General features: G+C 39.3%; 1 protein-coding gene across 1 annotated transcript; it reads right to left on the bottom strand.

The window, feature by feature from the left end:
• Positions 1-1,733: 1,733 nt before the first annotated feature.
• herc3 (HECT and RLD domain containing E3 ubiquitin protein ligase 3) lies at positions 1,734-24,298 on the bottom strand. The gene is given in 26 exon segments (XM_029437079.1): positions 1,734-2,814; positions 3,186-3,288; positions 4,542-4,725; positions 6,242-6,324; positions 7,151-7,217; positions 9,015-9,181; positions 9,918-10,061; positions 10,196-10,366; positions 10,669-10,767; positions 10,870-10,893; positions 11,267-11,380; positions 11,482-11,645; positions 12,044-12,233; positions 12,728-12,839; positions 14,084-14,143; positions 14,289-14,413; positions 14,846-14,919; positions 15,375-15,526; positions 16,993-17,123; positions 17,249-17,340; positions 17,801-18,022; positions 18,641-18,717; positions 19,635-19,681; positions 19,683-19,795; positions 22,062-22,415; positions 24,174-24,298. Coding segments are annotated over 25 exon segments (3,147 nt in total). The 5' UTR covers positions 22,285-22,415; positions 24,174-24,298; the 3' UTR covers positions 1,734-2,605.
• Between the last annotated feature and the right edge of the window lie 1,298 nt (positions 24,299-25,596).

Raw genomic sequence — 25,596 nt, 5'->3', positions numbered from 1 at the left:
GATTTATTTTTTGGACCAATTATTATAAATGTCACGATTTAAAAGCAACAAAAATGACAAAATCAGGGTGTGAAATTAAGTTGATACAACGGAAAGTAAGTAAATAATGTAAGTTAATGTCCAATAATGCAATCATGAAACACTGGATTGTTTTATTTTTTAAAGTTTTCTGGAACAGATTGCTTTGTGTAGATTTCAGACAAATATGCATTTTGTGTAGCACATTAAAAGGTGCATAAAAGTAAAGGGCTGCACAAATCTTTGCATAGGACTAAACTGCAGGAGAAATAAGCTTTAATGAAACAAATACTGACTGGACATGTAGAACATAGGTGTGTACATGCAGTTTAGAGCAAAGCAAGAAGATCCACTGTCCTAAGAAAACATCACATTAGAGTCCAGTGTTTAAGACCTTTTAGAAGAATAACCCAGAGTTATAATCACTACATTACCGGGCCTGTTTCAGGTTGTTATTGCTAAACGGATACATATGTGTCAAGTCATCTACTGTCTGAAGTAACTTTGACACCACTGTCATGTATGAAATATATAAAAAATATATGTATATATGCAAGACCATTTCATACACTTCAAGCCAATGCATGACCTAATTAAACATCAGTTTGGAATAAGAGGTTTGTCTTTAGGAATAATACAGCATCAGGGCAAGTTTAGTAACAAACGATATGATAGGTATCAGCTTACTATGTATCTAAAGTATTTAATAGGCCATCTGCCAGCACTGTTAAATATTGTGTTATCCTGCCACAAAAGTCACAATTTAATTATATGCAGGTTGGAAACAAACTAATTACAGTTATTTAATTCAATGATTATATATTTAGTATTAAAAGGACATTTTCTGGCATAAATTATTGGCTTTCAGGTTGAGAGTTAGCTTAGCTCCGTTAGCTAAATATGAAGCTACAGCTAGCAGCCGGTTAGCTTAGCCTTGCAAACAACCGGAAATTGGGGAACAAACAGCTACATACGTCTACAAAATCTGCAGATTAGCACCACTAAAGGTCACCACTTAACATTTTAAATCTAATTATGTTCAAAACGTACAACACTGAAGTGTAAAAACGAGAAATCACCGTTTTACGAGGGGGTTTGGTACCGGACTATTTGTTAGCATCGAGCTGTTGCCAAGCAACCACCAGCGGTTACTCCAGAGAGTTAGTGGTGTAACCGCTGTATTCTGTGACCCGAATTAATATTAAAATGTGTTGGGTCACTCTTTATGATACTATGGTAGTACCAAGTAATGTAACAGCTACCAAAATAATGTATTAATGACGTAAACTAAATTAATAATACACGTTTGCAGTTGCAATACAGGCCTAGCTGTCACCTAGGCAACAACGGTCACAAACAAGAATTAGTCAGGTAAGATACATAACTCCCTGTAAACCGAATTATCGTTTTTACACTCTGGTTTTTGAATGGACTAAACAAACGAGATATAATGTGTTAATTTGTGGGCTTGTGTGGTGCTGGTAGGCGGGTTATGTAATCGTTGGAGAGAGCTAGGCTAACTGTTTGACCCCCCTCGCTAGTCTTTGTGCTAAGCTAAGCTAAGTGGCTGCCAGTTGACACCTTATATTCAACAATACCATGTTATCAAACTTCTCATCTAACGATCTGCCAAAAAGCAAATAAGTGTATTTCCCAAAATGTCAAACTTTTTAAATGACAGGTTTTTGCTTTCACACATGCACACAGACAACAACCACTAAAAAAGAATTTACTTTAAAAGTCAGCTTTTCATGTAGGTTTTTGCTGTAGAAGGCAACACTGTTGAATGCAGGTTCAAGACAAAGTCAGCTGCTTTGTGATCCACAGCTCAAAATAAACGAGGGATTGCAAATAATATTCACCATCCAGCCCCTTTCTGCTTGCTTAATACTCTCCCATTGACCTACTAATATGTGAGGCAGAGAGGACATGCTGGTGTCTAAATGTAAAAGGATCAGCGGGACAAACACTCCTCCCAAAGTCAAGGGTAAAGATTATATTCAAAGTGCTATTTACATATATATATATATACACATTTTTTATTTTGTCAAAAAATAACCACTCTATTTATTAAATTAAAAATAACAAAAAGCAGATATATTGTCTCAAGGTAATAACATAATTGTTTAAAAGGTAAAAAATATAATTTAAGGAGTTGAATATAAAATACACAGCAATGCAAAAAAAAAAGAAAGAAGACTACACACCCAAAGCCAGTGTTTCTCAACCTCCTCTAGCCTTTGGTTTTTGGTCACAACTTTCTTATGATCCCCGGTTGTCGTGTGAATTTATGAATGTCATTTCTATTTAAGGACCATGATGTAGTTCAAATAAATATCCGTATACTAGCATTTAAAATATCTTCCAAATGGTCCTAAAAAGGTTGAGAAACTTTGCCCAAACCAATGAAAACAATAATACTCTGCGTTTTACATAGATAGACCTTTCAGATTCAAGATGTTAAACAATCTTGTGAAAAGCATATAAAGTTAGTGACCTTCTTGTATCCCCGATGTCCCCCATCACACTGACATGGGGGTCGTATTGCTGTTAAAGTGCATCAAAGCTGCTGCAGGTCTCCTCCTCCTCAGACCAGGCTGAAGCCCTCGTACTGCTCCACTGCCCGAGTGAGACGACGGCGCAGGGTCTCTTTGGTCTGATAGCGGGGCATGTCCAGCAAGTTGTAGCAGGTGTGTGCGACTGGCAGGTAGTGCTCCTCCGCTGTGGTGGACTGGATGGCGATACGCAAGCTCTCCATGCCGTGGATGGGGATACGGTCGCTGCCGGTCAGAAACACTGCAGGCAGGAGAGACAGAGTTAGAATAAACTACTAGAGCTGGCAAAAAATGGTTCGACCCTATATGGCAGCGAGCTACCGAGAAATGTTTTGGAATGACCTTGTAATTTGGGGTTCAGGACACTGGGATCAAACCTCCAACCTCTGCAAGATCTCTCGTCCTTCTCTAAGGCTAATGGCTGAAATTCAACGTGGGAAAGTTCTTGACTCGCTTTTCCACCTTGTGCCACACTAGAGGAATTTACCACAAAGCTCTTGAAATGATTGTTGGCGTGAGGAACAGACTGCACATTACTACAGTATTCATAAGATGTGCAAGGGTGAGAGCCTGATAATTGCACATTGCACAATGAGGCAGATCAATGCTTACATAAGAACTGCTTCTTCTTCTCCAGAGGGAACTCGTGGAAAACCTCCCAGAACAATCTGACGGTTGGATGAGTGGCTGTGTATTCCCCTTTGTAAACAGCGTTCTGCAAAGAGAAAAGATGTGGTGATGAAAAGCTTCTTCCCTGCTTTATCCTCACTGAAACATTTCCTTTCCTGCAGTAACTTCTACACAACATCAATCAGTAAAACACATTCCCCAGTGACGTGCATGCATCTGCACCTACTGCATAGAAATGTATACAAATGTCAGACAGATTTCTAATGTTCACCTTGATTTATATTACATAGCAATCCCTCTTAAGGTTTCCCACTCATGTGTGATTTCATGTTGTAATTTGCACACAACTCTAGACACACACAGTTTAAAATATGTAAAAACAAATGCCAAGACATCCCATCTTTGTTCAGATCCCAAACTTTTTATTTTGTTATTAAATATGTTGTTTTCAGGGTGCCTTTTAAAACAAAACATTTTAGTCTAATTCTGGCTATTTTACAGTTTTTTCTAATAATTTTTTTTTTTAAAAAGCTATTAGTGTAATTAGTTGTGTATTTGTTTGTATATTTCCTTGTTATGGTGTAATAAATGCTGTAATTATTAATTATTGGTCTTGCATTATCCTTCTGATCTTATGTGTTTTGTGATTATTCTCTTCATAAGATTTGTACAGACGTTCATTTTTGCTTTTTAGTCTTAGGCCATATCAGAAAGATTAAGACAAGGTTTATTTATAGTTTATTTGGCATTGGCTGAAGGAAATATCTCTATGTTTACCTTTTGAAAAGAAATTATATTAGTTATTATGTCTATTGTAAAGTGTGTATTGTAATGTGCTCCTCTGGCGTTTATTCCACCATTAAAGGAAGTGTATATAAACCACATACTGTATGCATGTGTATATAATACTGGACGTTTGTAAGTATGCATACTTTTTAATGTTGTAAACTAAATAAACATATTGTTGAAAATAGAAGTTATATATCTCCTGCTGCTGAACAAATGTTCCCAGGGAAAGTCCGTTAAGACGTTAACATGAGTCATGTAAGTGTGATATACTCCCTTCTTTGTCAGTAACACTGTGACTAACCTGCGAGCTGCTGTTGATGATGTTAAAGTAAAGTTTCCAGCTCGTGATCATCATCACATCCGCATCCAAAACGATCAGTTTGCAAACACTTGCTTCACTGCGCATTGAAAGAGTTCTACTTTACAGTCGCTCCAATCCAACTCTGAGTTCATTGGTTTGTCATTTCTAGAGCAGGACAGTAACTCAGAATTGTTTGACTCATTGTTACTACAAACATTACACGTACACATTTTTAAACCCGCACTGACCTTCTCCATCTCCTCCCAGTTGTAGTTGTTGTTGCCGACCACCATCGCCATCAGCTCAGAGGGCTGGAACAGCGACAGGATCTCCCCCCCGCACACCTTCAGGAAGCCCGAAGAGAAGGCAGAGTACTGCTCGCTCACCGAGTCTGAGAACACGTAGCGCAGGTAGGCCTCCACAAACTCCTTCCTAAAACAGACACACACACACACACACACACACACACACACACACACACACACACACACACACACACACACACACACACACACACACACACACACACACATCATTAATTTCTTCAGCGCAGCAGCTGCATCCTCACAAATCAGTTTATAAGGAAATCATTCAAGGTGTAAACTTCAAGGTGTAAACACTCGCTTCCTCTTCCATTGTGCGTGTGCGTGTGTGCGTGTGTGTGCGTGTGTGAGTCTTAAACATGGTTTGAGATGAACATGATTTCATATTTTAGAGAAGCCAAAATACAGAAAAGGTTATGAAAGTTATGAAACTTTGACCAAATATTTATCACTGTTCAGCAAACAGACATTAGCTCTGGCTATTTTCCATTTTATTTTATTTAGAATTTTATTAAACAAACACATTATTTTTATTTATTTACTATGTAAAGATTGTGCAAAAGTTCAAGGGGTGTGCACACCTTTCTATAGACCTGCATTTGACACATTTTCTGGAAAATGTATGAAAATATTTCTCAATTTTATACTAATATATTCTATTTATAGAATAACCTTAATAAAAGTCGTATAGGATCGCTTTTGCAAGAGTTAACTTCTTAACTTAACCACCACTTTCTGGAGAAGCTAACTCCATTAGTGTGGACTCCAGCACGAACCACGAAAAGACACGCGGATATTAATTAATTAGAAATTCATCCCAGATTTTCTAACAATCGTTCACCGCTCTAAAAGGATGACTTGCTGTTTCATGATAACATGCCGCCACCGCATCCCTTTAAAACAGGAAAAACAACAAAATAAGGAAGCAAGATGCTCTTAAAAAATACTGTTTTACCGAGCAGTTAATTGGACTGCAGGGAAATCCAGCTCTATAGCTTCTTAGTGTCCAACAGATCACACCCACAGAGTTTATGAAGCCCTGCAAACTTAAACACTGATTAACTAGCAGTCAGTCTGAATCAACATCTCTCGTTCGGTGTTTTACATCACGGCGACAACTATCATTTATGTTATTCAAATTTTATATGGGTGTGTTGAGGGGATTTCGCAGGAACAACTCAGGTCACTGCCGCTCTCGCCATCTGTTCAGCACCAGCAGCCAGACATGCCGGCACCGCCCGCCACACAACTCTCAGCGGACTCCTCCACACAACACTGTAACCAATGCCACTGGCACAAGGACGAGCTGGAGACAGGATGGTGGAAAGAAACACACTGAATGACGCTTAAAATACTCAAATCTTTGTTTTGTATGTTTTCAACACAGAAGTCAACCTTCACTTGGAACAATGGGACACGAGCTGCCAGCTGTGTGAGCGACCTGATAATCTCAGTGCTGGAAAGATCAAATATTTAAAACCTCAGAGTCATCTGTTTGTCTTTCGGAAGAGGACAGAGTGCAGCGCATTAACATGTATTAATGAAACAAGGTTATTAAAAAAGGGAACATCAAGTGAAGAAGGAGCGGATGAATCTGCTGAGTTTGATCTGTCGAGCCGCCTCACCTGTTGTTTCTGTCCACGCTGATGCTCTCTCCTCCAGGAACGAGCTCTTTGACTTCTGTCATCCCGTAGTTCTCTCTGGTGATCTGAGATGTGAACACAACAAATAGTCTTGGACTGGAGTTTTGTAGGTTGTTTTTTTACATTGCGGGTGTGAAGTGTAGATATTTCTCATCGACAACAAAATCGCATGAAAAGACCAAAACCAAGAATGAATTGTTTTCTAACAACTGTCTGTAGTAACAGTCTCGTGCATCTTATTCATCTGTGCCATAGACCTCCACACGCACAGAACAAACATTTGTGTTATGTACTATTAAAAAACATGTTGTTATGTAACATGCATGTGATTCGACAAATCTCTCAGCCAATATAAGTGTGTGCGCACATGTGTGTGTGTGTGCGTGTGTGTGTGTGCGTGTGTGCCCTTCGCAAAACACAGCGGAGGAGAGAATATGAAAGTAAACACTGAAACCTGCACATAAATTACATAAACATAAGCGTTTAGTTTATTTAATAAAAGAGCACCTGTTCAATGTGAAAAGTGAGTTGCGAATATATACATATATATCTTTAAGAATTTCTTTTAAAACTCGCCCCCCCCCTGAAACAACGGTAGAGGAAACACTGATAGTACATTAGCTGACTTTTATAATTACAAGTATTGTATCAATATTGATGATTCTGACCTTTTGTATTTCGTGGAACCGTACAAGTGCACTATCTGTGTATTACTCCGCAACTGAAAATAGTCCCTAACAAATAACACATTTGTGACTTTTTAAAAAGATGCACGTGTTCAGTAGAAACCAACGGGCTTGGATCTTGGTTTTTCACGGGATGTGTTGACAACAGGAAAGTCCGTATCCCTACAGTAATGAAGGTGAAACAGTTCAAACGTTACACACTCACAGCAAAGTTGAGAAGAAACATCTCCTCCACATCACCTCCTTCATAGTCGAGAAGTTGCTGCAGACTCCTGCAGAAGAATAAACAGAAGAAGTGGACGTCTGGAAGGAACAACATCATTAATGCACGATTGTGACAGCGAAGAAACACACACAAGCTGATCATCTTATTAGTGTGCCGTAAAAACAAAAAGAGAAACTAATTCAAAAATGAAGGCCAAAAAAAAACACCTTTGTTAAAAAGATATTCTCCACGCCATGAGGTAAGAAACCAATTAGTACAATCACATGAAAAATAGCTTCTGCATGCATATCACCGTCATGCACGGCTGAGGACTTTGTTGGTAGCTGTAATAATCTTCATTTGATGCCTGCGGCTCTGTGGGATCATACATCTGTCTCTATCAGACGCTTTATTACAGTCGCCTGCAGGTTTAAATCTGTCCCCGTTTGACTTTTGAAATGAAAACCAGGGATCAGCTGTGCCTGTCCTACAGCCGCAGAAAGGTACTGTTAGATTGAAAGTGAAGTGGTGACATATTAGCTAATAATAATAATAATACCACCACAGGAAATGACTCAGAGGGAGTGTTGTGTTAGTTTCCCTGCAAACAACATGCTGGATATTTACCAGCAAAAGACAGGAAACATGGGGAAAAGAAGTGCAGCTGGCAAAGGAAATGATAATTAGTGAAGAGGATCAAATCACATTTCCTTACAATTTGACCACAATTACAGGTCATTTTGCACTATTTTAAAATTCAGAAAAGACCATACAAATTAATGTAATCTCAAACCACTGACACAATCCTTTAAACAACGTCTTATCTCTTTCCACTGCTCCAACTCTTAAGACAAAATACCTTTTTATTTTAGTCAAAATAAAAAGCAGATGACCTAAATAGTCGTCTGTAATAGCAGCGCTACAGTCTGTGCAGCCACTCTTGTAGCTTTCAGGCAACTAATCTCAACATCAATAGTCGCTGGACGCAATCAGGCACAAAGGAAACGCTGACCCTTCCTGCTCCAAACGAAGAGACACTTTCCAGTGGCGGTCAACGTCACAATGTTACGCTATTTAGTTACAGAATTTCTCTTTCTGCTTCCTCTTTAGAGGCGAATAGGGTAAAAATGTAACTAATACGTATCACCAACATAATTTCTGTCAAATGTTGTATTTGTACTATGTTGTTTATCCTGTACACACGACATCTATTGCACGTCTGTCCGTCCTGGGAGAGGGATCCCTCCTCAGTTTCTCTCCCTGAGGTTTCTTCCATGTTCCCCCTTTAATTATGGGGTTTCTTTTAGGAAGTTTTTCCTTGTGCGATGCGAGGGTCTAAGGACAGAGGGTCTAAGGACAGAGGGTCTAAGGACAGAGGGTCTAAGGACAGAGGGTATCGTAACCTGTACAGTCTGTAAAGCACAAATGTATAATTTGTGATATTGGGCTCTACAAATAAATTTGATTTGAAATTTGATTTGATCACCAAGAAAATTCCCCGATTGATCATTTACATTAAGACAATTTCTTTTTGTGTTACGAGTTTTATGAAATGTATGTTTAAATATGCAAATGAGGCATTATCCGAAGTTAGTTTGGATGTTTTCTTTTGAACTAGTCTGACAGATGAAGCAAAATAGCCCAAAACTCTCAAAATTGCAGGATAAAACAGTGTTGTCGCCTGTAGCGTGTCCCCTTAAAATAAACAAAGCTAATGCCATTACAAGTTCCCAGGTTCAGAGCATTCGGCCACAAAATGTGGACACAAGCAAGACAAATAGTTTGCTGCAGGTGAAATGTCTGAGAACAAACAAAGTCAAAAAGGTCCTGTTCCCTCTCCCATGCAGCTCAGGCGACAGGTTACCTGGCCTCGGTGGGCGAGAGCTCCTTGAAGTCCTCCAGCGTTGGGGACACGTCGAGCAGCTTCTTGTAGAGAACCAGCGGGAAGTGCAGGTCCACCACGGTGGAGTTGTAGATGGCCAGACCGCAGATGATCCCGATCAGGTGAAACCAGTTCTGCTCTACAAAACACTGGAAACACACACAAGGAAAGTATTTGACTGTTGCCAAGAGAAGTGAACAGTGTAAGTAAACATAACTGAAAAGTTTAAAAATGATATACCAGCTAGATACAGATAGATATAGATATGGTACAGATACAGATACAGATACAGATAGATATAGATATGGTACAGATACAGATACAGATACAGATAGATATAGATATGGTACAGATACAGATACAGATACAGATAGATATGGTACAGATACAGATACAGATACAGATAGATATAGATATGTAATGAGCCGCACCATTAATTACATTTAACTCAAGTTAGAGCTTCTTAAGTTTCAGTATTAGTACGTTTCTATGCGTGCGTGTTTCAGACATTTCGCTGTCCTCAAACCCTGTTCGAAAAGTCTGAGTAAAAATGATTTATGTTTTTAACAAGTTAAGACAAGACCCTGAACATACAGACGAAGAGGTCACGGAAGAGGGGCTGATGATATAGTTTCATTGTGGGATTATTGTCACTTGATTTAAGTAACGAGTGGTTCCTTAAAGTTCAGGGTCATGATCCCTTGTAGAACATTCGAGTTTACAAAACAACGAGCGCTTTGTAAACATGAATGCTCCCACTGACAATATCACTAATGTCAAAAACAGACGAACCCCTCAACGCTTCTGCCTGATGATAAAAGATGGCTGATCATCCCCTGAACATCACAAAGCCTCATTAACATGTGAATATGTGTGTTAACTTACTTTGTCTGAGAACCACAGCAGGTTGGACTCTTTGTAATGAGTGAACATCCCATAAACAGGATCCATCAGCTCCTTTAACAGCAGCAGGAAGAACTCTTTAGTTACTCCACCTGCGTCCACGGCCTCCTCTCCATCAAAGATCACCTGGAGGTGAGAGAGGAGGAAGAGGAGGAGGAGGAGGAGGAGGAGGAGGAGACGACATCACAGAAAGTACAGAGGTGTGTTTTCTTTAATCAAAACGACAGAACTACGTTGACCTTCAAAGGCTTAGCTCTCACCTTGAGCGGTTTCTTCAGGTCCACGTCGGAGTACATGGTGAGCTCACGTAGTGTGTCACTTACTAAATGGTTCCTGCGCACATGGAGCACCAAGTAAGGGTTCCTAGCGAGGTGGGGTTCCAGCGTGAGCAGCATGAAGACGTTGTGTAGGTTTGCTCCGCTCACTGCCATCTGGGTCACAGGGTTGATGTGGGAGAAGTAAGAAAACAAAGAGTTTAAAATAGATAATACATTAAATGACATGAATACATTTAGAGACTGCAGGAGAACATGTCTCTGAAATGTTATGTTTGAATATGCAAATGTCGCTAACGCTCTGTTGAAATCAGGAGAAATCTACCGACACAACTAGACAAAGTGTAGTGTGTATCTATTGGACATTTTATTTCCAGTTCTCTGAAAGAAGACTCACTTTGGACGTAAAATAGCCCAAAGTGCATTAAAGAAACTGTATGAAACCATTAGGAAGATACCTGCATTTGCAGTTCAGCGTCTGTTTGCAGCATGGTTGTCTTGGCTTGAGCGTTCAGTATGAACGGGTAGGCACATAGGTTCACTGAGGGAAAGTCACTCTGCAAGGAAAAAGAGGAAATACACTTATACACTAATAACATTTAAAAACAAATCTAATATGTCATTTTAGATATTCCAAGTCCAGAATTTAAATCAAGTACCTGTGAAGGGGAGGATGATTGTTTCTAGGAAGCAAAACAATGAAAGAAAAGTCATTTGACTTTGATTTTGAAATGAAAACAAGATCAAGAGCAGCAGCTGTAATAAGATTTAACAAATCTGTCGAATGTCCAAGAAGTTAAAGGAGCTCGTCTGTCAACTTAAGACGCTTTATGCAGCACACACACACACACACACAAGCAGTTCTGGATACAATTCCTCACTGTGTCTGCAGACGCTGAGAATGACATGAGTTAAGAGAGTGTGTGTGTGTGTGTGTGTGTGTGTGTGTGTGTGTGTGTGTGTGTGTGTGTGTGTGTGTGTGTGTGTGTGCGTGTAGCTTCAGCAGATGTCAAGTAACAAGGAAGTGAAACATTGTGAGAGCGTGTCAGTACTCACGATGTCAGCTCTACTCAGAAACCATTTGAGGTAGTCTTCCTGGATGTCCACCAGGGTGGTGATGTCAGGGATATAAAAGCGGTTGTACTCCACATGTCGGGCCTTTAAGTTTACCTGGTAACACGGAAGACACACACGGGAGTCAACACACCCAATGCAGATTTGAGATTTGAGCTTTGTTTACGGCGGCGGCGGCGGCTGAGCTGTGTGGATACCTTGTGGAGTTTCTCCAGCAGTCTTAGTGTGGCGACAAAATAGTTCTCGTAGAACACCGGTACCAGCAGCGTCTTGCCCCCCGTCAGCATGAACACAACGATGCTCTTGTACATGTCGACCATTCTGGTGAACACGCTGCCGTCCACAAAACACCACCAGTTATCTGCAGGCGCAGAGGGAAAAGGTGGAATTAAGAACTCAAATATATACATCTGTTGTACATGACATTAAACTGACATTTAAAGACGACTAGGACATGTTCCACTGTTTTATAGAGCAGACGATTAGAAATCAAGAAAATAATCGCCAGATTAATCCATAATAAAAATAAACGTTAGTTGGCGCCCTAGTTTAGCACGTGGCTGAACACGGGCAATACATGTGAAAAAGCAAGAGTCCGCATACTGCTTGTATTCTGTATTTGCAGATACCACATTTCCACATGTTTGGTGTGACGGTGCCACGTGGTTTGACATGACATGCTGTTTTGTATCAGCTATCAAAGACTATTTCAAATGACTCGGATCGCTATAAAGAACTTGTAGTGTGCAAGTATAATACCTAACACTTTGCCGGGGTTGGCGTCTAGCCGGAGGATGGCCATTGCCAGGGGGATAGTGAGGCGGATGTAGTTTTTGGAGTCCAGCAGGACCGGGTACTCAGATAATATGAGGTAGATCCTCATGGCCTCGACGTCAGGAGGGGAGCGCGGCAGCTGAGGGATCAACAGACTCTCAAAACTCTTGGTGGCCTAAACAAGAGTTGGACACAGAAAGATGAAAGACGTGTATAACAGATAGTTTATATTTCTCCTTTTTCAATTACAAAGCTAAAAGCAACAATATTCACTGTTATACAGAGAGAAGTACTTGTAAATTAACTATGTTATCATATGTTTGAAAGCTTTATGGGGTATATTTCCAAACAGCTTAGAGAGGCTTTCAGTGGTTTGGAATGTGGCCTTGGTCTCCACACATCATAATTCATGTTAAACCTATCATTACTGAGCTAATGTTAGAGGTTATGACTCAGTCTGCGGCAGAACTTGATGTTCTTTCAAAACAAGCCCAATATTTACACACAGTATGGATGTTTTCTTACCATCACAAGCTAGATATCCAACACTGTGGAACAATCCCAAAGTTCCCATTGTAACTGTTTCATGACAGTGACACAAACAGGAAGCTGGTTTGAGTTTGCCAAGTTTGTGCACATACAATTATTAAATACGCTTTTAGTCGATACCTGCTCCAGAAGTCCAGAGAAGGCCGGTTTGCTGAGTGTCTCAAAAAGCTTTCGGACAGAGTTGAGATCGATGCCTGCGATCTTTGGGTTGGTTCTAAAGTGCGTATCATCACTGAGAAAGCAAACAAACACACGATTATGTGTCAACTGTCTCAGGGATCGCTAACGGGATTAAAAATAGGTCAGAGCTCAGATTTAGGGACTTTGAGGTTTAGCCTCGATATTAAAGGCGCACGTTACTCTGGATTAAACACCAACGGTTAGGTGAACTGACGGGCTAAAGGTATTTAAGTCAATCCGTAAGCAAATCTCCTCTTCGGCCCGGGACAGCCGACGAACCTCTCAGCATGAAGGACAGCAACTGTTTACAGTGTCAGCCATCGCATTCTTATAGCTCAGGCTTTATTTAGTCATAACACAAATACATCAGATCTGATCTTGTGGAGACTGTTTGCCAAACACAAAACCCTGATGCAGACAGTACACACTGCGAGTGTGAGCACTGACCCACTTTATTTGGAGAACTCTGTGAGCGCAAAGAACCAGAGGAATAGTCCTGGGGCCCAAATGTGACATGAATACTGTGAAACTGACAGCAAGCAAGAAACCAGTTTTAGGTTGCTAACTTTAGTTTATGTACTGTATACTTAATAGTTTTGCTGACCCAGTTTGAATGCATCCTAGCAGTGGAAAACATCAGTGGGGTTTGCCAAATGGTAAACTGTAATGTAAAGTGTGTGTGATGTGTAGGAAACGGGCTAAAATGTGCAAAAGCAACTCATATTTAAAGATTTTAAATACATTTAGTGGAGTATAAAAATGTCGTGACGTATAAAGCAGCATAAAATAGATTAAACTCAAGTATAAGTACCTCAAAATGTACTTTCCACCACTATATGTCACAGTAGCAGCATCAATAGTTTCTGATGAGCGGTTTCAGCAGACGGCACAGTATGCCGTAACCCTGCCGATCGTCGTGTTTTGGTGGATAAGATGAAGTGGACCCTGCGAGGTTCTTGCTAAATCAGTTCCCAGGAGTGGAGCCTACATAGGAGTCTGACGAAGTACAAAGATCCTCTGCTATTTCTGGCAAAACACATATTGAACTACAAACAGCTCACGGACATGTGAACGAGACAAGGGGCCCCAAATAGACACGGTCAAAAAAGTCCAAACTAAATGAAATGCATTGTATTTTATTAGATCATCATATGTGTAATTAGCAACTGCAGCTGTCGTCGTGTAGTGGAATAAAAAGTGCAGTATTAGAGTATTAAGAAGCAGGAAATCTTAATCTGAAAAGTACAAGTGCAGTACTTGAGTTGAGTACTTAGTTACTTATGTACATTTACGCACCTTTGGTCCAAGAAGCTGGCGTTCCAACAAGCCGTAGAGGACAGTTGAATTATAATATCACTGTGCACAAAAACATAAAACAGAGCCTCGCTGTGAGTACAGAGAACATTCAAAAGTCTTTTGTGTAAATACCACCATTCATACTAAACATCTACAGGGGAATGAACATTTCTAGATACAGCACAATAAGTATTACTTGACTTACTTTGTCACACTGGAATCTGTGTTGTACATCAGCTTTAACCTCCACGAATTTAATCTTTCATAATTGATCGGGGAGATCGTTCTACTGACATTCATCACTCTGAAGTCTTCCGGGGGGACAAAACTCTGCAGAGAGGAAGACAATCAGAGACAAAAGATAACAGCGCAAATATTTTGAACTTCCACAGTTCAGTACAGAGACGCTTCGGTCTGGGTTGTGTCTCTTTCCTCCATGAAGATAAAGTAAATAGGCCACGCCTGAAGTCAAAGTTTGGCCCGGAGAGTGTGTTGTGTCTTCATCGGTGCACATTCCTGACAATTTGCACCAGATAATTGCTCCATATACAGTATAGCTGCTTTATAAGATCTGGTGCAGGCTTAGACATGGACGCCACCCTGTGGTGAAACACTGAAACTGATTAAGTGTAAAGCATAAACAAAAAGAGGTGACTAAAATGACTGCGCAGGCCTAAAAGATGAACTGTTTATAGACTGATTTAAAGTCAACTGAAGCAAATATAACAATCACTAAAGTACGAATGAAATCACATACAGTACCTGCTCATTAGAGTACAATAAGAAGCTGTGGTCTCCTCCGCAGATGATTTTGGTCACGGTATATTGTTTTGATTCTAATAATGAAAGAAAAGAGAAACTGTTAATCAAATAGTTACTTAGAGTAGTTATTTATTTATTTATCTTTTCTTTTTTTTAGATTAATGTATTTCTTTACATGTTCTCTGATATAAATATATTGAATATTGCAGTTTATGAGTTATAACCCTGCACACCAGCAGTGCCACACCCAACATGACATGGCAGATAATCCAGACATTTCTCTACCACCGAGGGACCGCTGCAGCAGGTTGTTATTAGGCGATTAAACTAATGTATGCGCTCTAAATAAAGGTCAGTGTCCCATAAGTTTTGAGCTCTCTAAATTGGACTGGTGATCGGCCTTTATAAAAAACTTTTATTTTTATTTCCCCGTTGCCTTTACTTCCTTACACAATAGGGAAAGTATACAAAAGAAGCCATTTAAGCCATTTTACCAAATATACTGTGCAACACAGAGCCGTGTTCTTACCTGTTCTATGGAAATTTCCAGTCAGGAAACTGGACTTGACAGGAAATGGGCTTCTGGCATCTCCTGGTATTCCTGTGCCCAGCTGGCCATGGCTGTTACAACCAAATGCATACACCACACAAGAGGAAGGCACAAACGCCAACGTGTGTTGCCTGACAAAAGAAAAAAAAAAGCAAGATTTAGGATGCAGAGGGACAGAGCCAGCCTCAAATATTCTCAAAGAAGGGATTGCGGTCACTGGTAGCATCAGTCTTGGAGTTCCGCAGGGTTTTGTACTTGGACCGATTCTATTCACCTTATATATGCTTCCTTTGGGCAATATTATAAGGAACCACTCTATAAACTTTCATTGTTATGCGGATGATACCCAATTATATCGATCAATTAAACTAGATGAAACCAATCAATTGGCTAAACTTCAAGCATGCCTTAAGGACATAAAAACTTGGATGTCTAGCAACTTTTTGATGTTAAACACAGACAAAACTGAAGTTATTATACTTGGCCCTAAACGCCTCCGAAACGCATTTTCTAATGACATAGAAGCTCTGGATGGCATTAACCACCGTAAGGAATCTTGGCGTCATCTTTGATCAGGATCTGTCTTTTAACTCCCACATAAAACAAATCTCAAGGACTGCCTTCTTTCATCTACGTAACATTGCAAAAATAAGACACATCCTGTCTCAAAATGATGCAGAAAAACTAGTCCATGCATTTGTTACTTCAAGCTGGATTACTGCAACTCATTGTTATCAGGTTGTCCCAAAAAGTCGCTTAAGACTCTTCAGTTGATCCAAAATGCAGCGGCACGTGTATTGACTAAGAACAAGGAAACGGGATCATATTACTCCTGTATTATCTGCTCTGCAGCTGGCTCCCGGTAAAATACAGAATAGAATTCAAAATCCTTCTCCTGACTTACAAAGCAATTAATGGTCAGGCTCCCGCATATCTTAAAGATCTCATAGTACCTTATAAAACTAGAGCATTGCGCTCCCAGACTGCAGGGTTACTTGTGGTTCCTAGAGTCTCTAAGAGTACAATGGGAGCCAGAGGCCTTCAGCTATCAAGCTCCTCTCCAGTGGAACCAGCTTCCAGTTTGTGTTCGGGAGGCAGACACCCTCTCCACATTTAAGAGTAGGCTAAAGACTTTCCTTTTTGATAAAGCTTATAGTTAGGGCTGGCTCAGGTTTGCCCTGGATCAGCCCCTAGTTATGCTGCTATAGGCTTAGACTGCCGGGGGACACCTCCCTGCTCTCTTCCTTCTCTTCCTCTCTCCTCCCCTCCCTCTCTTCTTCTCCCTCTCTATCTGTATGCATTTATGTAAATGTATGTTACTAACTCATCATCCGGGGCATCATTGTATTGAACTCTTTTGTGATTTTGCTCCTCAGTTTATTAGTTACAGTCTAATTTAAGACAATGCAATTCATATGTGATGTTTTAATCTTTTGTTTTTGTTGATACTGTGTCAGAAAGGTGTCCAGTACAATACTCAATAATCAATACTTTTCTGACACAAAGATAGAATTGTATCAAGTTGCATCAGCTTGTGCAGGTGTACCAAATACAAATGGTGAAAGACAATTCTGTGCAGGTTTAAAAGAGAAAGCACCTGCCACAGGTGATCTGGGACACCTCGGTGCCCATGAGCTCCAGCACTCGTCTGGGTAGAAGTTCGTTATTGGTGGAACCATGACCCAGCTGACCCCACGAGCCTTCACCAAATGTAAACAAGCCGCCATCCTGCCAGAGACACAACACAGAATAATTTTTTTGTTAGCTGCTAACAGCTGACTTAGCAGCAAAGCGTGCTATCGGAGGCAGTAAGATATGCTTATGTTATGTCGATCTGTTATCTGTATTCTTACCTTTGTGAGGGCAGCTGTGTGTTCATCTCCACAGCTGATGTGAACAACTTTTTGAGATCTCAGAAACTTGATGTGGCATGGGACAGCTCGATCTGAGGAAAGGAACATAAACAAATGTCATTATTGGGTCATTATAGGTCACTCCCTTTGTTCTACAGCGTAGGACTTAGGGGAACAAGGCAACTTCTGCATTTGAATCTTTACTTATACTTTACTTTGAGCTTACTTCTGTATGTTTCACATATATTATAAACACTTAAAATAAAACATACACATCTCTCTGTTCGGTGTAAAAAACATACTTTAAGTGCAATATTAAATCTATGTATACCTGTATATGGTATACACACGGTATATGGTATATGTATGGAGCTTTTTAAGAGAGAATTCAAAAACAATTCAAGGAGTATATCCAAATTCAAGCAGATTCCTCACCTTGGAAACAAAACCATAAAAAAATAAGAATTTCGCAAACTTTAATAATAACAATAATACATCGTTCATCTCTTTAAATTGCAGCGTCTGGCTTCTTTGTATCCAGCTGATTATTACCTTGTTTATCATTGAGACCCAGTTGTCCAGCTTTGTTCTTGCCCCAACCAAATACAGCTCCGGACAAGGAGAGAGCAAAGCTGTGGTCACCCCCGGCCGTTATCTGTGCCAAAGGAATACCCGCCAGAGACTTCAGGGGATGAGGGAACAGCTTGCTGGACTCTCCTTTCCCGAGGCCGAGCTGCCCGCTGGTGTTCTGGCCCCACGTGAACAGCTGGCCGTCTGAGAGGGGAAAGAGCAGAGAAGCAAAAATAGGTAATTGTACATCTACACATATTGCTGCCAGTACAGGCACATAATGTATATGCACATATAGATATATATATATATCTCTATATATATATATATATATATATATATATATATATATATATATATATATATATATAGATATATATATATATATATATATATATATATATACACAACATTTGTTTGGTAATGTGGGACTGTAACATGAATCTGCAACATCCCTCAGGGACCTCTCTCTCCATCTAAACTGTCTCTCTGCGTCACCGTCAAAGAAAGAAAATAATCTTGAAGAAATTACAAATGGGAAAACATTTTGTAAAACCCTTAACTTCTCTCTTAAAATATTTAGACAAAGGCTGTGTCCTAAATCTAAATTTAACTATGTCGTGCCCTACATTTACTTCCCCCCCCCATTTCATTTCAGTATAAAGTATATATATTTGTTTTTAAAGGAAGACGCTTCGGTCTCAATAGCTGATATCATTTTGTCTGTCTGACGTGCTATCAGTCAAACCCGGATGTGGATATGTTTGGACAAAGAGTAGACGGATACAAGAGAAAAGACGTAAACAGTGCTGGTGTACACACCTCTAGAAAGTGCAATGCAGTGCTGATTCCCACACATTACTTGAGAGATCCGGTGGTCACACAGCCTTTTGACCAACCTAGGGGGGGGGAACAGAGAAACATTTGTTAATCAAACTGTAAAAAACATGTCTGAGGCTACTCATTATGGAGGACCAAAGCCACCATAATAAGAAAGAAAGAAATGACTCAATAAATAAAATGAAAACATTTAGAAATTAAAGCCTCAATTATCAAAGAAATAGAAAAATAAATATATAAAATGTGGTTATTTACTTATTTTTGTAATTCATATTGAATCACGTTTATTTTTGTTTTTATTTATTTCTCTATTAATTAATTTCCATTTTGTTATTTTTTACTTCTTCACCTATATGTAAATGAGGGGGCGTGTCCTGTTGGTTCACACTTGCACATTTATTTGATAATTGAGGCTTTCATTTCTTTCTTTATTCCTATTTATTTATTGAGTCATTTCATTATTTATTTATTATAATGGCATAACTGATTGTTCGCTCCACAAAATTAAAATAGAATGAGATCTATCCGTTCTCAGGGGATGTCATTAAATTCTACCCTGTTAGCATGGCTCAAGTTCAGAGATTGTCCAGAGGTAAGGCACTTAACTGTATTGGCTTAAATTAGTCAGTTTTAATATTTATGAACATTTCTAATGAATAATAAATACGTCCCTGAGCTAAACTGTAAAGCCAGCCCTAAGAAATGACTTCATAGAAATAAATAATTCACTATTCTACAGCGGGAAATTCACTGCATCTGATTAGTTAAATGAATTAATAAACTGTGATTATTTTTCTATTCATGGGAACAGAATAATTCATAGCGTTGTTATTTTTGAATGTATGGGTCCCGACTACAAATTGAGTCGTAAAGCTTATATCCAAACATCCAATAACTTCAAAGTCATTTTCTTAGTCGTGATTCTTCTCCTGTCAGCTAAACGCTTGACTTCTTCTGTGGTGTGCTACTCATTCACCTTGGGATTCGGACAGCCACCTCTGCAGTCCCCAGGCCGAGCTGGCCCCTCTTCACCGGCTCCCCACGCAAACACTTGACCCTGTTCATTCACTGCCATTGAATGGGCCCGACCACTCGACACCATCCTTATCGTCTGAGTATCCAGAGCTCCTACAAGCTCTGTGGAGAGAGGAGGAAGAGCGTCAGACCTCAGCTGTTTCATGACAAAAGAAATATAGATCAAAGTAGAGTATGCAGAGAGTTTTCATTTCAAGCTACCGTCTCATTTAGTACGCGCTAGCCTGCTCCATGACTGTCATATTAAGTAAAAGGATGTTCATCAAAAGTGGGCTTGTCTCCATGCAATACTCTGTGTCACGCCATAAAAAAATAGAGAAATGCAGCAGGAAGAACACGTGAGGAGGACACACTGTGGTGCAGATAATAAGAGCAGAAACTGTGCAGTTGATGTACTAGTTTCAGATGTGGTTTACTGCTATAGAACTGGTTTATTGCAGAAGGTTAACTGGATTAGAAACACTACAATTAGAAATTAGAATCCCAAACAACTAGAAACCCCAATCAAATTGCTATGATAAAGGCAGCTCTAGCTTAGAAGATAATAATGTTTTCTTTCCGCTATGTGGGGATAGCTAGTGTGAGATATGTTGTCGAGTTGTAAGCTATTTTGTTGGTTGCCTCTTAGAGAAACGCTCTTTGGTCGGCAGTGATGCAGTGTATATGTCTAGGGCTTTTATTGTGAAAGGGTGAGCGCGACCCCCTGGCAATAGGGTTGTGTAAATTTCCCTCGGGATTAATAAAGTATCTATCTATTGGCCAGAATCTGTCGATACGATACGTATGCATTTATCACTGTAACACCCAACATTGCAGCACTACCTTAAGTATTCATCAAAAATCAATTGTGTTTTGGAGAATCGATACAGTATCACAAAACATAATATTGCAATCGTCAAGTGTATCGATATTTTCTTAGACCCTAAGATTGCATTGTAAAGCAGGGCTTAAAGGGAACCAATCTAAACGCTGCTGATTTACAGCCATTATATTGTACAATCAACATAATGAGAAGTTAAAGCAAAAATGTCGTCTATTGCCACTTATAAACAAATATATCAAGGAACTAAACATGCTTAATAAAAGTCCTAAAACACTATTATGTAAAGTGAGAACAAGTGCTTATACAATGTGTGGGATATCATCTCGGCGGTGCAAGAAGCTTCTATTGGATGGGACTTTTTATCTGCTCAAGGTCCAGTGATTCCTGCATTTATTCATTGTTGTTACAGCTTCACCCACATGCCTATACAAAGTAACACAAACTTCCACCCACATGACACCAACACAGAACCACCACTGTCTGCAGTCACAAGCCAAGAGAGTTTCATATCTCTAGAAATGGTTATGTGGTGATGTTCCCAATAGAAGCCGGAATGGAGGCACTTGTGTTTGTACACTGATACTCTGCACCTTTTGCTTTGCATTTTAACACATTTTATAGAAATTCTGAAGATAAGGTTATGATATGATCACTTTTCAGTTGTACACAAAGATGGGGTTACCTGGGAAATCATAATGTTGGAAACATGAGATATTCTCACATGTAACTCCACCACAGCCAGTGAAGTGGCAACTGCTGTGTTATGTTAACCATGTTCAGTCTTAGATGTGCGTGTTAGCATGCTAATATTTGCTAATTAGCATTACAGCTTTACAGGTATCTGGACATAAACCAAAGTAATGGACAAAAATTATATGCTGACCTGAGGGGGGGGGGGGGGGGGGGGGCAATATTAATAATGATAAGTTTCATTATGATACGATAATATATTGATTCTTTGGAAAATGTTATAATATTTGCTGGTATCATGAAGTCTGCCATGATACGATTTTGATTCCATTCAATTGAGGGGCCTGCGATCGAAATGAGACGATATCATATACCCATCTGACACGATCGGTTACATGAACTCACAAAAAGCAACTAAAAATATGATTTGACAATTGTATTACTGGGCTCTGTAGGAAGGAGGTGGGCTTGGGCGGAAATGGTGACGAACACACGATAAAGGCGTATCTTAAAGATGATGATATGTGTTCACTTGATCGTTCGTTGATCATTAAATGGATATTGTTACACAGTCAGTCAAATTTATCCTATGGGAACCATAAACCACATTTTACGACAATCATTCCATCTATATGTTTACTATATTATGTCAAGTGGACCGACAGAGAGGCCGACGTTGCCATCCCTCGAGCCAAGCACTACCAATACAAACAGCTTTTGTCATATTCACCCACATTCTCTAAGCTGTTTCGTAACTTTCCACTAACACCTGCTAAATGCAGTGCAGCAAGGTGGTGCAACAGCCTACAGTTTGTAATCAGTAATCAGAGGTCAGTGAATCTGCTGAAAGCTTACCTGGGGAATTCCCTGGTTTGTCGTGGCCCAGCTGTCCACAGCAGTTAGAACCACATGTGTACACACTGCCATCATGCAGCAGGAACATTGAGTGTTGCCCTCCACATGCTACCTCTTTCAGCCCCCTGCCAATGAACACGTAGCAGTTCCTTGGCTCAAACATGGGGTTCCTCTCCATACCAATACCCAACTGTCCATCCTTTGCATTCCCCCAACACAGCATGTTGACGAGGGGAAAGGGGATGAGCACCGATCTGAAGAGGCAGAGAGAGTGACGGCCAGATGGAGGAAGACAAAAATAAAGTTCAGGCTTGAGAGCAGCCCCGCTTTCTCCTCTTCATATAAAGTCCAACCCTGGAAGAAACAAATAACAGGGTAATTATTATCTCGTCTTTCTTTATTAGAAACACATACTGATCACTTTGCTCCATGTGTGACGCCCTGATGCTTTTTAGTAAGTAGAAGGTATGTAAAGTATGGGTTTAGAGGTGGATGTGGCTGCTGTGTGTGAGAACGGTGTAAGCAGTGTGACAGAAGAACAGGACAGTGTGTTTAAATAAACCCTGTCGGTGTAATCCCGGCTTAAGAAGCTCCAAGCAGACCCGCCTTACTGTCAATCCGCATGCAATACATGCAAGTTACTGACGGAGTTAGCCAAGGGTAATACACAAATGGTAATAAAATATAAGAAAAAACAAACAGGAGAGGTGAAAGCATCATGAAACTGGACGCAAGGATCTGTCACCTCGTCAAATTAATAAGAGTTTCTTAGAATATATTAGAAAAGTTTCCACTGTAGTTAAGATTTGTGTGAACAGAAGTATTTATTCTTTCATTCAGCATTTATTTAAAGTCGGAAATATATTGAGGCAGAGACCACAATATAACAGAGTAAAAACAATAATAATAGGAACCAGGAAACACTCATAGGAAACATTAATAATAAATAAAGCAGTTACAATTTAAGGCAAATGAATCAACTAAAACAAGAACAACTGGAAGTGAAATAGGATGAAATTAAACATTTTAATTACACTAAGGATAAAAGTGATGAAAACGTCGCCATAATCCAAGACGGATAAGAAAGTTGCCTCAATAAACATCCGTTTAGCATGAAGAACACACGTTTTGTTCCTATACAATACATCCAGTTTCTTCCTTAGCATGATCATGTTAGTCGTATGATATTTAAAAGTTACCTTCTCATGTTTAAGTTATTATGTTTAGTTTTTGTTACAGTTTTAACCAAACATAATGAGGGAAGGTGGGCTGTTGTGTATCTACTAACCTGACAATTGGGTGTATACCGAGAAATGTGCAAGACAATAGTGAAAGTGTAAAACCCCAGTTAGTAAACACTCAATAAAACATTAATAACTCTATTATTAACGAGAGAATGGGTCAGCTCAGCGATAAAAAGCAAAGATAAAATGTCAATAAGAATATGGACAGGATGCAATGACATCAATAAAACATCTACATATATGAAAAAGATGATTATGTGTAAAAGTAAGTGACAAAATGTATCCAGCAGTAGGTCTATAGCAGAAATATAATGAGAATGGAGTAATATAAATACAAATATAGCACTATATACATACATGAAAAAAATAATTACTGTGAGTGACAAGTGTATACAACAGTATTGCAGTTCAGGTTCAATATCAGCAATATTATTAGCAAACATTGTATTAAAAAAAAAACCTAATGTGGATGCCTAGCTGTGAACTGCAACTTAATGAATCTGTAAGGACGTGTGTTTCAGGTTACGTTAGCTTGCTGCTGGTGAGAAATTGAAGAGGATTGGCCTGCGTTGTGTAGACATTACTAATATTAACACACTGTGCAGAGCGGAGTTAAATATCTCCACACACACATTATCTGGTTAAACAGTCAATGAACGGAACCAAAGCAAACGGCTCGATGACACACACACACACAAGGCGTTATAATTAATAGTTAGCTAGTTAACCTTAGCAAGCTACAGCAACGCTAACTGACAGTGTTACAGCTGAAAACACAGACATCCACGGGTTAACCGACGTCTCAATTGTAAGTATAACAGTGATGTGATATAGCTGCTTAATTCAAAAATGATGAAGGGGTGTTTACCTGGACAGATGCATGCTGAAATTGGGCGTCTGGTTTCGGTTTAGCTCAGAAAACAAACGAGGAAGTACCACAACTGCCTACGTCACTGAACGTTATCAGCAGGGATGATGCAATTGGTCCGCTGACCAGGAAGTGCGGGTAAATTCTGTCACGTCACAATCATATTATGTATTCAAAAAAAATAAAAAATATATATATTATCTTTTTTAATATTACTATAATACTATCTATATAATACACACATGTTTTAATAAATGTTATAAATACACACATTTATACGTTTCAGCTGCCAAAGCTGAAAGATTTGTAGAGAATATGTAAATCACGTTAGAGAATGTTATACTGTATAACCTTTATTTAACTAGGCAGTTACATTGAGATTTAAACCTATTTCACAAGTTACAATGTTATAGTAGTGTACAAGAAATTAGGGAAAAATGTCAAGTCAATATAATCGGAGGGATGAAACCCTCTTTTTAATGGTCACACATGCAGAGCACACAGCACACACAGTGAAATGTGTTCTCTGCTTTTAACCCATCCTAGTACCAGGAGGTAATGTCCATATAAATATAGTAATTTAAATGTATATTTTGAAATGCAATCATAATTTGCAGAATTGCTGGGTGAATATATGTGCACGTCATCAGATTTGCTTCCAAATGGATAATACATTCAAGAATTATGACAGTTAATGTTGTTTTTAAGAAAAAAGAAAAACACACACACACATCTGCACTAGTCACTACCTCACTTTACTGGTCAGTAAAGCCTGTCTGACCACTTGTACCTTACTACATCCTGCATACATAAATATCCTCAGGGACCTACAAACTGCTGCTGCATTACTTACACTTTACACTTAATGCTCATATTTATATTTATTATTATTTGATATTCTTTTATAACACAGTCTCGTATAGTTGTCATACATATTGCACTACATGCTTGTACCTGGTGTTGTATCTTGTTTCTACTCTTGCACCATATGTGTATTGTGAATGTTTGCTTCACTCCCACTGAATGTCGCATCATTCATTCTTTTGTTTTGCACTGGAGACCTGGACAAACACAATTTTGTTCCTCTATGTACTGCACTGTCTACAGATGTATGACAATACAGTCTCCCATATATGTAGTAATATGCCATATAGTGTAATACTTAAAAGAGTTTTCAACTGAATCTTGTCATGTTAGCAGCAGAGAGCAAAGTTTCTTTGATTTACAATCTACCCAGGCTTACAACAGAAAGCTATATTGTGCACAGGCTTCACAGTGCATCAGTATTTCTCTCTAAAGGGCACTGCAGACCATTAACCAAAGCCGAGAGGCATCTCCAACAAGGCATTGCTTTAACAGCGTAATATAGTTGAAATGCTGTAAAAGCATAGACGCATCAAGTGTAAAGACACAAGTAACTGTC

The sequence above is a fragment of the Cottoperca gobio genome, chromosome 1 (genome assembly GCF_900634415.1).
Source record: "Cottoperca gobio chromosome 1, fCotGob3.1, whole genome shotgun sequence".
Taxonomy (NCBI): domain Eukaryota; kingdom Metazoa; phylum Chordata; class Actinopteri; order Perciformes; family Bovichtidae; genus Cottoperca; species Cottoperca gobio.
This window is presented reverse-complemented; position numbering and strand designations above follow the sequence as displayed.